At 53.6% G+C, this 17347-nt stretch overlaps 1 protein-coding gene across 6 annotated transcripts in view; it reads left to right on the top strand.

Moving 5' to 3' along the window:
- The first annotated feature begins 3002 nt into the window (after nucleotides 1–3002).
- The window catches only part of ablim2 (actin binding LIM protein family, member 2), a 250183-nt gene continuing 235838 nt past the window's right edge, over nucleotides 3003–17347 (top strand). For all 6 annotated transcript variants that reach the window (XM_079257457.1, XM_079257456.1, XM_079257458.1 and 3 more), the window contains exon 1: nucleotides 3003–3184. In XM_079257457.1, coding sequence (XP_079113583.1) covers nucleotides 3169–3184 — 16 coding nt within the window. In that variant the 5' untranslated portion in view covers nucleotides 3003–3168. The remainder of the gene's footprint in view (nucleotides 3185–17347) is intronic.

The following is a 17347-nucleotide window of genomic DNA, read 5'->3' as shown; positions in this document are numbered from 1 at the left end:
TCACGTTTAAGGATCTTCTGACAGACGGAGGTCACGTTTAAGGATCTTCTGACAGACGGAGGTCACGTTTAAGGATCTTCTGACAGACGGAGGTCACGTTTAAGGATCTTCTGACAGACGGAGGTCACGTTTAAGGATCTTCTGACAGACGGAGGTCACGTTTAAGGATCTTCTGACAGACGGAGGTCACGTTTAAGGATCTTCTGACAGACGGAGGTCACGTTTAAGGATCTTCTGACAGACGGAGGTCACGTTTAAGGATCTTCTGACAGACGGAGGTCACGTTTAAGGATCTTCTGACAGACGGAGGTCACGTTTAAGGATCTTCTGACAGACGGAGGTCACGTTTAAGGATCTTCTGACAGACGGAGGTCACGTTTAAGGATCTTCTGACAGACGGAGGTCACGTTTAAGGATCTTCTGACAGACGGAGGTCACGTTTAAGGATCTTCTGACAGACGGAGGTCACGTTTAAGGATCTTCTGACAGACGGAGGTCACGTTTAAGGATCTTCTGACAGACGGAGGTCACGTTTAAGGATCTTCTGACAGACGGAGGTCACGTTTAAGGATCTTCTGACAGACGGAGGTCACGTTTAAGGATCTTCTGACAGACGGAGGTCACGTTTAAGGATCTTCTGACAGACGGAGGTCACGTTTAAGGATCTTCTGACAGACGGAGGTCACGTTTAAGGATCTTCTGACAGACGGAGGTCACGTTTAAGGATCTTCTGACAGACGGAGGTCACGTTTAAGGATCTTCTGACAGACGGAGGTCACGTTTAAGGATCTTCTGACAGACGGAGGTCACGTTTAAGGATCTTCTGACAGACGGAGGTCACGTTTAAGGATCTTCTGACAGACGGAGGTCACGTTTAAGGATCTTCTGACAGACGGAGGTCACGTTTAAGGATCTTCTGACAGACGGAGGTCACGTTTAAGGATCTTCTGACAGACGGAGGTCACGTTTAAGGATCTTCTGACAGACGGAGGTCACGTTTAAGGATCTTCTGACAGACGGAGGTCACGTTTAAGGATCTTCTGACAGACGGAGGTCACGTTTAAGGATCTTCTGACAGACGGAGGTCACGTTTAAGGATCTTCTGACAGACGGAGGTCACGTTTAAGGATCTTCTGACAGACGGAGGTCACGTTTAAGGATCTTCTGACAGACGGAGGTCACGTTTAAGGATCTTCTGACAGACGGAGGTCACGTTTAAGGATCTTCTGACAGACGGAGGTCACGTTTAAGGATCTTCTGACAGACGGAGGTCACGTTTAAGGATCTTCTGACAGACGGAGGTCACGTTTAAGGATCTTCTGACAGACGGAGGTCACGTTTAAGGATCTTCTGACAGACGGAGGTCACGTTTAAGGATCTTCTGACAGACGGAGGTCACGTTTAAGGATCTTCTGACAGACGGAGGTCACGTTTAAGGATCTTCTGACAGACGGAGGTCACGTTTAAGGATCTTCTGACAGACGGAGGTCACGTTTAAGGACCTTCTGACAGACGGAGGTCACGTTTAAGGATCTTCTGACAGACGGAGGTCACGTTTAAGGATCTTCTGACAGACGGAGGTCACGTTTAAGGATCTTCTGACAGACGGAGGTCACGTTTAAGGATCTTCTGACAGACGGAGGTCACGTTTAAGGATCTTCTGACAGACGGAGGTCACGTTTAAGGATCTTCTGACAGACGGAGGTCACGTTTAAGGATCTTCTGACAGACGGAGGTCACGTTTAAGGATCTTCTGACAGACGGAGGTCACGTTTAAGGATCTTCTGACAGACGGAGGTCACGTTTAAGGATCTTCTGACAGACGGAGGTCACGTTTAAGGATCTTCTGACAGACGGAGGTCACGTTTAAGGATCTTCTGACAGACGGAGGTCACGTTTAAGGATCTTCTGACAGACGGAGGTCACGTTTAAGGATCTTCTGACAGACGGAGGTCACGTTTAAGGATCTTCTGACAGACGGAGGTCACGTTTAAGGATCTTCTGACAGACGGAGGTCACGTTTAAGGATCTTCTGACAGACGGAGGTCACGTTTAAGGATCTTCTGACAGACGGAGGTCACGTTTAAGGATCTTCTGACAGACGGAGGTCACGTTTAAGGATCTTCTGACAGACGGAGGTCACGTTTAAGGATCTTCTGACAGACGGAGGTCACGTTTAAGGATCTTCTGACAGACGGAGGTCACGTTTAAGGATCTTCTGACAGACGGAGGTCACGTTTAAGGATCTTCTGACAGACGGAGGTCACGTTTAAGGATCTTCTGACAGACGGAGGTCACGTTTAAGGATCTTCTGACAGACGGAGGTCACGTTTAAGGATCTTCTGACAGACGGAGGTCACGTTTAAGGATCTTCTGACAGACGGAGGTGTCACGTTTAAGGATCTTCTGACAGACGGAGGTCACGTTTAAGGATCTTCTGACAGACGGAGGTCACGTTTAAGGATCTTCTGACAGACGGAGGTCACGTTTAAGGCGACTTCTGACAGACGGAGGTCACGTTTAAGGATCTTCTGACAGACGGAGGTCACGTTTAAGGATCTTCTGACAGACGGAGGTCACGTTTAAGGACCTTCTGACAGACGGAGGTCACGTTTAAGGATCTTCTGACAGACGGAGGTCACGTTTAAGGATCTTCTGACAGACGGAGGTCACGTTTAAGGATCTTCTGACAGACGGAGGTCACGTTAAGGATCTTCTGACAGACGGAGGTCACGTTTAAGGATCTTCTGACAGACGGAGGTCTCTTCCAAACTACGTGACGATTGACCGTGGAACAGCACTCATGTTGTACTGAGCTGTCAAGGTTGTGGACTGGGAAGTGTGGGACACACCCAGTAGGAGATCACTGGGTGGAGGTGTCGTTCCCCTTCAGCTCCTCATGCTTCTATTAATAACAGATAGTTGCCATAACTCAGAGAGAGAGAAAAAGAGAGAGAGGGAGGGTGTCACATGACCTTCAGCTCATTCCAGAGATAGTTACGGACAGAGCGCTCACTCTGTGCTTCTCTCTGTCGTCACATCAGATCCGCAGTGTCCACAGAGGATGTGTTGCACCACCATCACACGACTCTGAAAGGATTTAAGGATATTTTGTGGATTCTTTGAATCCAGGGACACGACATCGTGTTAATCTGGGAGACGAGCACGATGCCAGAGGAGAAACGTAAGTGTTGGCTTCACCACAAGGACCCAGATTCTGTGTGAAACTGTGTTGCTGTATGGGTCAGCAGCATTGTTTTAAACTTTCCTGCTGAGGGTTTTGTGTTGAACAGTGGGGGGGATTGTTGACAACAAGCCGGTGGAAAGCTGAACGCTGCAGGTTGACATGCCACATCCCTGACAGCAGCATGTTGTCTTGATCCTTCTGCATCCCCGGCACTGGGAAATCAGCCATCTGGGCTGCTTACACGGGACGGGGGCCAGTTTCACTCTGATATCCTGACAGTTGTTTGGTGTCTCTGGCTTTGTGCTTTTATATCTGTATTCCTATGAATAGTTGGGTGTGTCTTCTACTTCAACATAAAACGTACTTTTTGAGTGCGTAATATCATGAGTAGGTGTTGGAGCGATGAAGTGAATGTCCTGTGGAGTTGACCCCCCCCCCCCCACCCATACCCAGTGGCCATGAAACGAAGCCTCGTTGTTCGTCCTCGTAAACAAACCAAAAAAATCTCGTCCCTCCCGTTTTTCTGTTGTTTTCAGCCCCGGTAAGCCTCCTCCTGTTTGCCGCTTTCTAATGAAAAGGACAAAACTGTGTTTTGTGTGGCGCAGTGAGGCGTGTGCACGCCGTCACAATGTGACAAAGCTTGTTAGGTTTGTTGGTGAGGACGCAGACACACCTGCGCTGAATCACAGCCACGTGTTTCTACACATTCCAAGCAGGTCCTTCGGCGAAGCTGCTCCTCTCTGGTGGACTCATGTTGACCAAAGGTCTGTTTTCGCCTGACGCTTTACGCCGCCTGACGCTGAGGCATGGAGGCATGCAGGAGGTGTCCCAGGCATGGAGACTGGATCCTGGGTGTGTGATGTAATACCTGGCTGGTTGTCAGCTGTCTCCACGACGCCCAGCACTATTCCTGACCTGCCAGTAAACAAACCATCCATATATCCAGCAGCGATGGCTGTATTTATTTTAAATGAAAAGTTAACTTAATTTCTGCTTGATAACAACTGCACTCATCGTCTGCTTTATAAGGTACACCTGCTAGTTAACAGCAGTATCCAACCAGTCAATCACAGGGCAGCATGTTGTCATGTAAACGTGCTGAAGTTCAAACTGAGCATAAAAATGAGAAAGACATGAGATTCCAGGTTGTTGGTATTTACAACCATCTCCAGGGTTTCCTGAGAATGTTCTGAAGAAGAGAAAACATCCAGAACGAACGAACCAATGAACGCAGTTCTGAAGGTCCAACCCAACATTATGTGTGTTCATGTAGGAGCTGAATATGTGGTCTGGTGACTGTGTGTGCATGTCTGAACCGACTACAGGCTCAAAAACTACTGCCTCATTCTGAAAAGGTGTCATTTAGTAAACTGTTCTCAGGGTCGTAGGGTTACAGGGTCGTAGAGCTGCAGGGTCGTAGGGTTACAGGGTCGTAGAGCTGCAGGGTCGTAGAGCTGCAGGGTCGTAGGGTTACAGGGTCGTAGAGCTGCAGGGTCGTAGGGTTACAGGGTCGTAGAGCTGCAGGGTCGTAGAGCTGCAGGGTCGTAGGGTTACAGGGTCGTAGAGCTGCAGGGTCGTAGGGTTACAGGGTCGTAGAGCTGCAGGGTCGTAGGGTTACAGGGTCGTAGAGCTGCAGGGTCGTAGGGTTACAGGGTCGTAGAGCTGCAGGGTCGTAGGGTTACAGGGTCGTAGAGCTGCAGGGTCGTAGGGTTACAGGGTCGTAGAGCTGCAGGGTCGTAGGGTTACAGGGTCGTAGAGCTGCAGGGTCGTAGAGCTGCAGGGTCGTAGGGTTACAGGGTCGTAGAGCTGCAGGGTCGTAGGGTTACAGGGTCGTAGAGCTGCAGGGTCGTAGAGCTGCAGGGTCGTAGAGCTGCAGGGTCGTAGGGTTACAGGGTCGTAGAGCTGCAGGGTCGTAGGGTTACAGGGTCGTAGAGCTGCAGGGTCGTAGAGCTACAGGGTCGTAGGGTTACAGGGTCGTAGAGCTGCAGGGTCGTAGGGTTACAGGGTCGTAGAGCTGCAGGGTCGTAGGGTTACAGGGTCGTAGAGCTGCAGGGTCGTAGGGTTACAGGGTCGTAGAGCTGCAGGGTCGTAGAGCTGCAGGGTCGTAGGGTTACAGGGTCGTAGAGCTGCAGGGTCGTAGAGCTGCAGCGTCGTAGAGCTGCAGGGTCGTAGGGTTACAGGGTCGTAGAGCTGCAGGGTCGTAGGGCTGCAGGGTCGTAGAGCTGCAGGGTCGTAGGGTTACAGGGTCGTAGAGCTGCAGGGTCGTAGGGTTACAGGGTCGTAGAGCTGCAGGGTCGTAGAGCTGCAGGGTCGTAGGGTTACAGGGTCGTAGAGCTGCAGGGTCGTAGAGCTACAGGGTCGTAGAGCTGCAGGGTCGTAGAGCTGCAGGGTCGTAGGGTTACAGGGTCGTAGAGCTACAGGGTCGTAGAGCTGCAGGGTCGTAGAGCTACAGGGTCATAGAGCTACAGGGTCGTAGGGTTACAGGGTCGTAGAGCTGCAGGGTCGTAGAGCTACAGGGTCGTAGGGTTACAGGGTCGTAGAGCTACAGGGTCGTAGAGCTACAGGGTCGTAGAGCTGCAGGGTCGTAGAGCTACAGGGTCGTAGAGCTACAGGGTTGTAGAGCTGCAGGGTTGTAGGGTTACAGGGTCGTAGAGCTACAGGGTTGTAGGGTTACAGGGTCGTAGAGCTACAGGGTTGTAGGGTTACAGGGTCGTAGAGCTGCAGGGTCGTAGGGTTACAGGGTCGTAGAGCTACAGGGTTGTAGGGTTACAGGGTCGTAGAGCTACAGGTTTGTAGAGCTACAGGGTCGTAGAGCTGCAGGGTCGTAGGGTTACAGGGTCGTAGGGTTACAGGGTCGTAGAGCTGCAGGGTCGTAGGGTTACAGGGTCGTAGAGCTGCAGGGTCGTAGGGTTACAGGGTCGTAGAGCTGCAGGGTCGTAGGGTTACAGGGTCGTAGAGCTGCAGGGTCGTAGAGCTACAGGGTCGTAGAGCTGCAGGGTCGTAGGGTTACAGGGTCGTAGAGCTGCAGGGTCGTAGGGTTACAGGGTCGTAGAGCTGCAGGGTTGTAGAGCTGCAGGGTTGTAGAGCTACAGGGTCGTAGGGTTACAGGGTCGTAGAGCTGCAGGGTCGTAGGGTTACAGGGTCGTAGAGCTGCAGGGTTGTAGAGCTGCAGGGTTGTAGAGCTACAGGGTCGTAGGGTTACAGGGTCGTAGGGTTACAGGGTCGTAGAGCTACAGGGTCGTAGAGCTGCAGGGTTGTAGAGCTGCAGGGTCGTAGGGTTACAGGGTCGTAGAGTTGAAGGGTCGTAGGGTCACAGGGTCAGACAGTTGCACGGTCGTAGGGTTGAAGGGTCGTAGGGTCACAGGGTCAGACAGTTGCAGGGTTACAGGGTCGTACGGTTGAAGGGTCGTAGGGTCACAGGGTCAGAAAGTTGCAGGGTCGTAGGGTTGAAGGGTCGTAGGGTCACAGGGTCAGACAGTTGCAGGGTTGTAGGGTTACAGGGTCGTAGAGCTGCAGGGTCGTAGGGTTGAAGGGTCGTAGCGCTGCAGGGTCGTAGGGTTGCACTGTCGTAGCGCTGCAGGGTCGTAGAGCTGCAGGGTCGTAGGGCTGCAGGGTCGTAGGGTTACAGGGTCGTAGGGTTGCAGGGTCGTAGGGCTGCAGGGTCGTAGGGTTACAGGGTCGTAGGGTTGCAGGGTCGTAGCGCTGCAGGGTCGTAGGGTCACAGGGTCGTAGGGTCGCAGGGTCGTAGAGCTGCAGGGTCGTAGCGCTGCAGGGTCGTAGAGCTGCAGGGTCGTAGGGTCACAGGGTCGTAGGGTTACAGGGTCGTAGGGTTACAGGGTCGTAGGGTTACAGGGTCGTAGAGCTACAGGGTCGTAGAGCTGCAGGGTTGTAGAGCTGCAGGGTCGTAGGGTTACAGGGTCGTAGAGCTGCAGGGTCGTAGGGTTGAAGGGTCGTAGGGTCACAGGGTCAGACAGTTGCACGGTCGTAGGGTTGAAGGGTCGTAGGGTCACAGGGTCAGACAGTTGCAGGGTTACAGGGTCGTACGGTTGAAGGGTCGTAGGGTCACAGGGTCAGACAGTTGCAGGGTCGTAGGGTTGAAGGGTCGTAGGGTCACAGGGTCAGACAGTTGCAGGGTTGTAGAGCTGCAGCGTCGTAGAGCTGCAGGGTCGTAGGGTTACAGGGTCGTAGAGCTGCAGGGTCGTAGGGCTGCAGGGTCGTAGAGCTGCAGGGTCGTAGGGTTACAGGGTCGTAGAGCTGCAGGGTCGTAGGGCTGCAGGGTCGTAGAGCTGCAGGGTCGTAGGGTTACAGGGTCGTAGAGCTGCAGGGTCGTAGGGCTGCAGGGTCGTAGAGCTGCAGGGTCGTAGGGTTACAGGGTCGTAGAGCTGCAGGGTCGTAGGGCTGCAGGGTCGTAGAGCTGCAGGGTCGTAGGGTTACAGGGTCGTAGAGCTGCAGGGTCGTAGGGTTACAGGGTCGTAGAGCTGCAGGGTCGTAGAGCTGCAGGGTCGTAGGGTTACAGGGTCGTAGAGCTGCAGGGTCGTAGAGCTACAGGGTCGTAGAGCTGCAGGGTCGTAGGGTTACAGGGTCGTAGAGCTGCAGGGTCGTAGAGCTGCAGGGTCGTAGGGTTACAGGGTCGTAGAGCTGCAGGGTCGTAGAGCTGCAGGGTTGTAGAGCTACAGGGTCGTAGAGCTGCAGGGTCGTAGAGCTACAGGGTCGTAGAGCTACAGGGTCGTAGGGTTACAGGGTCGTAGAGCTGCAGGGTCGTAGAGCTACAGGGTCGTAGGGTTACAGGGTCGTAGAGCTACAGGGTCGTAGAGCTACAGGGTCGTAGAGCTGCAGGGTCGTAGAGCTACAGGGTCGTAGAGCTACAGGGTTGTAGAGCTGCAGGGTTGTAGGGTTACAGGGTCGTAGAGCTACAGGGTTGTAGGGTTACAGGGTCGTAGAGCTACAGGGTTGTAGGGTTACAGGGTCGTAGAGCTGCAGGGTCGTAGGGTTACAGGGTCGTAGAGCTACAGGGTTGTAGGGTTACAGGGTCGTAGAGCTACAGGTTTGTAGAGCTACAGGGTCGTAGAGCTGCAGGGTCGTAGGGTTACAGGGTCGTAGGGTTACAGGGTCGTAGGGTTACAGGGTCGTAGAGCTGCAGGGTCGTAGGGTTACAGGGTCGTAGGGTTACAGGGTCGTAGAGCTGCAGGGTCGTAGAGCTACAGGGTCGTAGAGCTGCAGGGTCGTAGGGTTACAGGGTCGTAGGGTTACAGGGTCGTAGAGCTGCAGGGTCGTAGGGTTACAGGGTCGTAGAGCTGCAGGGTCGTAGGGTTACAGGGTCGTAGAGCTGCAGGGTCGTAGGGTTACAGGGTCGTAGAGCTGCAGGGTCGTAGAGCTACAGGGTCGTAGAGCTGCAGGGTCGTAGGGTTACAGGGTCGTAGAGCTGCAGGGTCGTAGGGTTACAGGGTCGTAGAGCTGCAGGGTTGTAGAGCTGCAGGGTTGTAGAGCTACAGGGTCGTAGGGTTACAGGGTCGTAGAGCTGCAGGGTCGTAGGGTTACAGGGTCGTAGAGCTGCAGGGTTGTAGAGCTGCAGGGTTGTAGAGCTACAGGGTCGTAGGGTTACAGGGTCGTAGGGTTACAGGGTCGTAGAGCTACAGGGTCGTAGAGCTGCAGGGTTGTAGAGCTGCAGGGTCGTAGGGTTACAGGGTCGTAGAGTTGAAGGGTCGTAGGGTCACAGGGTCAGACAGTTGCACGGTCGTAGGGTTGAAGGGTCGTAGGGTCACAGGGTCAGACAGTTGCAGGGTTACAGGGTCGTACGGTTGAAGGGTCGTAGGGTCACAGGGTCAGACAGTTGCAGGGTCGTAGGGTTGAAGGGTCGTAGGGTCACAGGGTCAGACAGTTGCAGGGTTGTAGGGTTACAGGGTCGTAGAGCTGCAGGGTCGTAGGGTTGAAGGGTCGTAGCGCTGCAGGGTCGTAGGGTTGCACTGTCGTAGCGCTGCAGGGTCGTAGAGCTGCAGGGTCGTAGGGCTGCAGGGTCGTAGGGTTACAGGGTCGTAGGGTTGCAGGGTCGTAGCGCTGCAGGGTCGTAGGGTTGCAGGGTCGTAGGGCTGCAGGGTCGTAGGGTTACAGGGTCGTAGGGTTGCAGGGTCGTAGCGCTGCAGGGTCGTAGGGTCACAGGGTCGTAGGGTCGCAGGGTCGTAGAGCTGCAGGGTCGTAGCGCTGCAGGGTCGTAGAGCTGCAGGGTCGTAGGGTCACAGGGTCGTAGGGTTACAGGGTCGTAGGGTTACAGGGTCGTAGGGTTACAGGGTCGTAGAGCTGCAGGGTTGTAGAGCTGCAGGGTCGTAGGGTTACAGGGTCGTAGAGCTGCAGGGTCGTAGGGTTGAAGGGTCGTAGGGTCACAGGGTCAGACAGTTGCACGGTCGTAGGGTTGAAGGGTCGTAGGGTCACAGGGTCAGACAGTTGCAGGGTTACAGGGTCGTACGGTTGAAGGGTCGTAGGGTCACAGGGTCAGACAGTTGCAGGGTCGTAGGGTTGAAGGGTCGTAGGGTCACAGGGTCAGACAGTTGCAGGGTTGTAGAGCTACAGGGTCGTAGCGCTGCAGGGTCGTAGAGCTGCAGGGTCGTAGGGCTGCAGGGTCGTAGGGTTACAGGGTCGTAGGGTTGCAGGGTCGTAGCGCTGCAGGGTCGTAGGGTTGCAGGGTCGTAGGGCTGCAGGGTCGTAGGGTTACAGGGTCGTAGGGTTGCAGGGTCGTAGCGCTGCAGGGTCGTAGGGTCACAGGGTCGTAGGGTCGCAGGGTCGTAGAGCTGCAGGGTCGTAGCGCTGCAGGGTCGTAGAGCTGCAGGGTCGTAGAGCTGCAGGGTCGTAGGGTTACAGGGTCGTAGAGCTGCAGGGTCGTAGGGTTACAGGGTCGTAGAGCTGCAGGGTCGTAGGGTTACAGGGTCGTAGAGCTGCAGGGTCGTAGGGTTACAGGGTCGTAGAGCTGCAGGGTCGTAGGGTTACAGGGTCGTAGAGCTGCAGGGTCGTAGGGTTACAGGGTCGTAGAGCTGCAGGGTCGTAGAGCTGCAGGGTCGTAGGGTTACAGGGTCGTAGAGCTGCAGGGTCGTAGGGTTACAGGGTCGTAGAGCTGCAGGGTCGTAGAGCTGCAGGGTCGTAGAGCTGCAGGGTCGTAGGGTTACAGGGTCGTAGAGCTGCAGGGTCGTAGGGTTACAGGGTCGTAGAGCTGCAGGGTCGTAGAGCTACAGGGTCGTAGGGTTACAGGGTCGTAGAGCTGCAGGGTCGTAGGGTTACAGGGTCGTAGAGCTGCAGGGTCGTAGGGTTACAGGGTCGTAGAGCTGCAGGGTCGTAGGGTTACAGGGTCGTAGAGCTGCAGGGTCGTAGAGCTGCAGGGTCGTAGGGTTACAGGGTCGTAGAGCTGCAGGGTCGTAGAGCTGCAGCGTCGTAGAGCTGCAGGGTCGTAGGGTTACAGGGTCGTAGAGCTGCAGGGTCGTAGGGCTGCAGGGTCGTAGAGCTGCAGGGTCGTAGGGTTACAGGGTCGTAGAGCTGCAGGGTCGTAGGGTTACAGGGTCGTAGAGCTGCAGGGTCGTAGGGTTACAGGGTCGTAGAGCTGCAGGGTCGTAGAGCTACAGGGTCGTAGAGCTGCAGGGTCGTAGGGTTACAGGGTCGTAGAGCTGCAGGGTCGTAGAGCTGCAGGGTCGTAGGGTTACAGGGTCGTAGAGCTGCAGGGTCGTAGAGCTGCAGGGTTGTAGAGCTACAGGGTCGTAGAGCTGCAGGGTCGTAGAGCTACAGGGTCGTAGAGCTACAGGGTCGTAGGGTTACAGGGTCGTAGAGCTGCAGGGTCGTAGAGCTACAGGGTCGTAGGGTTACAGGGTCGTAGAGCTACAGGGTCGTAGAGCTACAGGGTCGTAGAGCTGCAGGGTCGTAGAGCTACAGGGTCGTAGAGCTACAGGGTTGTAGAGCTGCAGGGTTGTAGGGTTACAGGGTCGTAGAGCTACAGGGTTGTAGGGTTACAGGGTCGTAGAGCTACAGGGTTGTAGGGTTACAGGGTCGTAGAGCTGCAGGGTCGTAGGGTTACAGGGTCGTAGAGCTACAGGGTTGTAGGGTTACAGGGTCGTAGAGCTACAGGGTCGTAGAGCTGCAGGGTCGTAGGGTTACAGGGTCGTAGGGTTACAGGGTCGTAGAGCTGCAGGGTCGTAGGGTTACAGGGTCGTAGAGCTGCAGGGTCGTAGGGTTACAGGGTCGTAGAGCTGCAGGGTCGTAGAGCTACAGGGTCGTAGAGCTGCAGGGTCGTAGGGTTACAGGGTCGTAGAGCTGCAGGGTCGTAGGGTTACAGGGTCGTAGAGCTGCAGGGTTGTAGAGCTGCAGGGTTGTAGAGCTACAGGGTCGTAGGGTTACAGGGTCGTAGAGCTGCAGGGTCGTAGGGTTACAGGGTCGTAGAGCTGCAGGGTTGTAGAGCTGCAGGGTTGTAGAGCTACAGGGTCGTAGGGTTACAGGGTCGTAGGGTTACAGGGTCGTAGAGCTACAGGGTCGTAGAGCTGCAGGGTTGTAGAGCTGCAGGGTCGTAGGGTTACAGGGTCGTAGAGCTGCAGGGTCGTAGGGTTGAAGGGTCGTAGGGTCACAGGGTCAGACAGTTGCACGGTCGTAGGGTTGAAGGGTCGTAGGGTCACAGGGTCAGACAGTTGCAGGGTTACAGGGTCGTACGGTTGAAGGGTCGTAGGGTCACAGGGTCAGACAGTTGCAGGGTCGTAGGGTTGAAGGGTCGTAGGGTCACAGGGTCAGACAGTTGCAGGGTTGTAGGGTTACAGGGTCGTAGAGCTGCAGGGTCGTAGGGTTGAAGGGTCGTAGCGCTGCAGGGTCGTAGGGTTGCACTGTCGTAGCGCTGCAGGGTCGTAGAGCTGCAGGGTCGTAGGGCTGCAGGGTCGTAGGGTTACAGGGTCGTAGGGTTGCAGGGTCGTAGCGCTGCAGGGTCGTAGGGTTGCAGGGTCGTAGCGCTGCAGGGTCGTAGGGTTGCAGGGTCGTAGGGCTGCAGGGTCGTAGGGTTACAGGGTCGTAGGGTTGCAGGGTCGTAGCGCTGCAGGGTCGTAGGGTCACAGGGTCGTAGGGTCGCAGGGTCGTAGAGCTGCAGGGTCGTAGCGCTGCAGGGTCGTAGAGCTGCAGGGTCGTAGGGTCACAGGGTCGTAGGGTTACAGGGTCGTAGGGTTACAGGGTCGTAGGGTTACAGGGTCGTAGAGCTACAGGGTCGTAGAGCTGCAGGGTTGTAGAGCTGCAGGGTCGTAGGGTTACAGGGTCGTAGAGCTGCAGGGTCGTAGGGTTGAAGGGTCGTAGGGTCACAGGGTCAGACAGTTGCACGGTCGTAGGGTTGAAGGGTCGTAGGGTCACAGGGTCAGACAGTTGCAGGGTTACAGGGTCGTACGGTTGAAGGGTCGTAGGGTCACAGGGTCAGACAGTTGCAGGGTCGTAGGGTTGAAGGGTCGTAGGGTCACAGGGTCAGACAGTTGCAGGGTTGTAGGGTTACAGGGTCGTAGGGTTGAAGGGTCGTAGCGCTGCAGGGTCGTAGGGTTGCACTGTCGTAGCGCTGCAGGGTCGTAGAGCTGCAGGGTCGTAGGGCTGCAGGGTCGTAGGGTTACAGGGTCGTAGGGTTGCAGGGTCGTAGCGCTGCAGGGTCGTAGGGTTGCAGGGTCGTAGGGCTGCAGGGTCGTAGGGTTACAGGGTCGTAGGGTTGCAGGGTCGTAGCGCTGCAGGGTCGTAGGGTCACAGGGTCGTAGGGTCGCAGGGTCGTAGAGCTGCAGGGTCGTAGCGCTGCAGGGTCGTAGAGCTGCAGGGTCGTAGGGTCACAGGGTCGTAGGGTTACAGGGTCGTAGGGTTACAGGGTCGTAGGGTTGCAGGGTCGTAGGGTCACAGGGTCGTAGGGTTACAGGGTCGTAGGGTTACAGGGTCGTCGGGTCGCAGGGTCACAGGGTCGTAGGGTCGCAACGTCGTAGGGTCGCAAGGTCGTAGAGCTGCAGGGTCGTAGGGCTGCAGGGTCGGAGGGTTACAGGGTCGTAGGGTTGCATGGTCGTAGGGTAACAGGGTTGTAGGGCTGCAGGGTCGTAGAGCTGCAGGGTCGTAGGGCTGCAGGGTCGTAGGGTTGCATGGTCGTAGGGTAACAGGGTTGTAGGGCTGCAGGGTCGTAGAGCTGCATGGTCAGAGAGCTGCAGTGTCGTACGGCTGCAGGGTTGCAGGGTCGTAGGGGTGCAGGCCATGCTACACAATTAATCGTTAAAAAAATCGTAATCTAAAGTTCATACTCGTATACGATTTTGAAATGACGACGATTAAAACAAACAAAAAAGACCACAAATGTGCCGCATGTTGAATTTTTTTTAGATTTTATAGAAGATGCAGGATTTGAGCTCAAACCTATGAAGGTCAGTGCTAGTCTGTGAGTACTAGTCCGCTAGTACCAGTACCAGTTCGTCAATACTGTTCCACCAGTACCAGTCCGTCAGTCCTATTCCGCCAGTAACAGTCCGTCAGTCCTATTCCACCAGTACCAGTCGATCAGTACTGGTCTACCAGTACCAGTCTATCAGTACTATTCCACCAGTACCAGTCGATCAGTACTGGTCTACCAGTACCAGTCTATCAGTACTATTCCACCAGTACTGTCATGGTGTGAAGATGTTGGACCCACATGCACGATTAAGCAATCTGGAGAATGTGAAAATGGTTTATTTGGTGAACTGAGGGGATGGTTCCGGAAAGACCCGAAGGCGGGGTTCTCTGCAAAGATAGATGTATGAGTAATGGAAATGATGGAATAATTCTCAGGGAAGTGAAGATGTCATACTTGTTTCGGAGTTGCCGTGAATTCGGGTGGTGTCAGGAGGTCCGAGAGGATGGATGTTGGCAGTGGGTGCCAGTGAGGGTCCTTTCGGTGGAGGGCGGATAGGCAGCGACAAGCTGATCGGATCCGGAGGATAGCCAGTGGAGAGAATGCTAGGTTATTGGTAGGGAGTGGTTGCTGGTGATGATTGGCTGCTGGGAGGGAAATCACAGGTAGCTCTGGAGAGTCCACAAAGGAGTGTCTCTGGGAAAAAACAAGAATTTGCAAAGTCTCTCAAAGGTTAGAGGATACAGGAATTCGCTGGAGGGCTTAGGTTTTACCACAGAGGCTCAACGCTCAAGCGACGAAGGACTGGCAATCAGCTGCAGATATAGTGCTGGTAGAAGATCTCTAATTCTCACACCTGTGGTGAAAACACCCTCCAGAAAATGGTTCCTCTGGCTCCCTCTGGTGGAACCTGAAAAATGTCCCAAAGAACCCATACCCCCTGACAAGTACCAGTCCGTCAGCACTATTACACCAGTACTAGTCTACCAGTACCAGTCCGTCAGCACTATTACACCAGTACTAGTCTACCAGTACCAGTCCGTCAGCACTATTACACCAGTACTAGTCTACCAGTACCAGTCCGTCAGCACTATTACACCAGTACTAGTCTACCAGTACCAGTCCGTCAGCACTATTACACCAGTACTAGTCTACCAGTACCAGTCCGTCAGCACTATTACACCAGTACTAGTCTACCAGTACTATTCCACCAGTACCAGTCTATCAGTACTGGTCTACCAGTACCAGTCTATCAGTCCTATTCCGCCAGTAACAGTCCGTCAGTACTATTCCACCAGTACCAGTCGATCAGTACTGGTCTACCAGTACCAGTCTATCAGTCCTATTCCGCCAGTAACAGTCCGTCAGTACTATTCCACCAGTACCAGTCGAACAGTACTGGTCTACCAGTACCAGTCTATCAGTCCTATTCCGCCAGTAACAGTCCGTCAGTACTATTCCACCAGTACCAGTCGATCAGTACTGGTCTACCAGTACCAGTCTATCAGTACTATTCCACCAGTACCAGTCCATCAGTACTATTCCACCAGTACCAGTCTATCAGTCCTATTCCGCCAGTAACAGTCCGTCAGTACTATTCCACCAGTACCAGTCGATCAGTACTGGTCTACCAGTACCAGTCCGTCAGTACTATTACACCAGTACTAGTCTACCAGTACCAGTCCATCAGTACTATTCCACCAGTACCAGTCTATCAGTACTATTCCACCAGTACCAGTCCGTCAGCACTATTACACCAGTACTAGTCTACCAGTACCAGTCCATCAGTACTATTCCACCAGTACCAGTCCATCAGTACTATTCCACCAGTACCAGTCTATCAGTCCTATTCCGCCAGTAACAGTCCATCAGTACTATTCCACCAGTACCAGTCCATCAGTACTATTCCACCAGTACCAGTCCGTCAGTACTAGTCCACCAGTACCAGTCCCTCAGCACTATTACACCAGTACTATTCCACCAGTACCAGTCGATCAGTACTATTCCACCAGTACCAGTCCGTCAGTACTATTACACCAGTACTAGTCTACCAGTACCAGTCCATCAGTACTATTCCACCAGTACCAGTCTATCAGTACTATTCCACCAGTACCAGTCGATCAGTACTATTCCACCAGTACCAGTCCCTCAGCACTATTACACCAGTACTAGTCTACCAGTACCAGTCCATCAGTACTATTCCACCAGTACCAGTCCGTCAGTACTATTCCACCAGTACCAGTCCATCAGTACTATTCCACCAGTACCAGTCTATCAGTCCTATTCCGCCAGTAACAGTCCGTCAGTACTATTCCACCAGTACCAGTCGATCAGTACTGGTCTACCAGTACCAGTCCGTCAGTACTATTACACCAGTACTAGTCTACCAGTACCAGTCCATCAGTACTATTCCACCAGTACCAGTCCATCAGTACTATTCCACCAGTACCAGTCCATCAGTACTATTCCACCAGTACTAGTCTACCAGTACCAGTCCATCAGTACTATTCCACCAGTACCAGTCTATCAGTACTATTCCACCAGTACCAGTCCGTCAGTACTATTACACCAGTACTAGTCTACCAGTACCAGTCCATCAGTACTATTCCACCAGTACCAGTCCGTCAGCACTATTACACCAGTACTAGTCTACCAGTACTATTCCACCAGTACCAGTCCATCAGTACTATTCCACCAGTACTAGTCTACCAGTACCAGTCCATCAGTACTATTCCACCAGTACCAGTCTATCAGTACTATTCCACCAGTACCAGTCCGTCAGTACTATTACACCAGTACTAGTCTACCAGTACCAGTCTATCAGTACTATTCCACCAGTACCAGTCCGTCAGCACTATTACACCAGTACTAGTCTACCAGTACTAGTCCATCAGTACTATTCCACCAGTACCAGTCCGTCAGCACTATTACACCAGTACTAGTCTACCAGTACCAGTCCATCAGTACTATTCCACCAGTACCAGTCCATCAGTACTATTCCACCAGTACCAGTCTATCAGTCCTATTCCGCCAGTAACAGTCCGTCAGTACTATTCCACCAGTACCAGTCGATCAGTACTATTCCACCAGTACCAGTCCGTCAGTACTATTACACCAGTACTAGTCTACCAGTACCAGTCCATCAGTACTATTCCACCAGTACCAGTCTATCAGTACTATTCCACCAGTACCAGTCCGTCAGTACTAGTCCACCAGTACCAGTCTATCAGTACTATTACACCAGTACTAGTCTACCAGTACCAGTCCATCAGTACTATTCCACCAGTACCAGTCTATCAGTACTAGTCCACCAGTACCAGTCCATCAGTACTATTCCACCAGTACCAGTCTATCAGTACTATTCCACCAGTACCAGTCCGTCAGTACTATTACACCAGTACTAGTCTACCAGTACCAGTCTATCAGTACTATTCCACCAGTACCAGTCCGTCAGCACTATTACACCAGTACTAGTCTACCAGTACTAGTCCATCAGTACTATTCCACCAGTACCAGTCCGTCAGCACTATTACACCAGTACTAGTCTACCAGTACCAGTCCATCAGTACTATTCCACCAGTACCAGTCCATCAGTACTATTCCACCAGTACCAGTCTATCAGTCCTATTCCGCCAGTAACAGTCCGTCAGTACTATTCCACCAGTACCAGTCGATCAGTACTATTCCACCAGTACCAGTCCGTCAGTACTATTACACCAGTACTAGTCTACCAGTACCAGTCCATCAGTACTATTCCACCAGTACCAGTCTATCAGTACTATTCCACCAGTACCAGTCCGTCAGTACTAGTC

Source organism: Telmatherina bonti (genome assembly GCF_933228915.1).
Source record: "Telmatherina bonti genome assembly, chromosome: 18".
Taxonomy (NCBI): Eukaryota; Metazoa; Chordata; class Actinopteri; order Atheriniformes; family Telmatherinidae; genus Telmatherina; species Telmatherina bonti.
The sequence above is the reverse complement of the archived record's forward strand: the minus strand, read 5'-3'. Positions and strand labels throughout refer to the sequence as shown.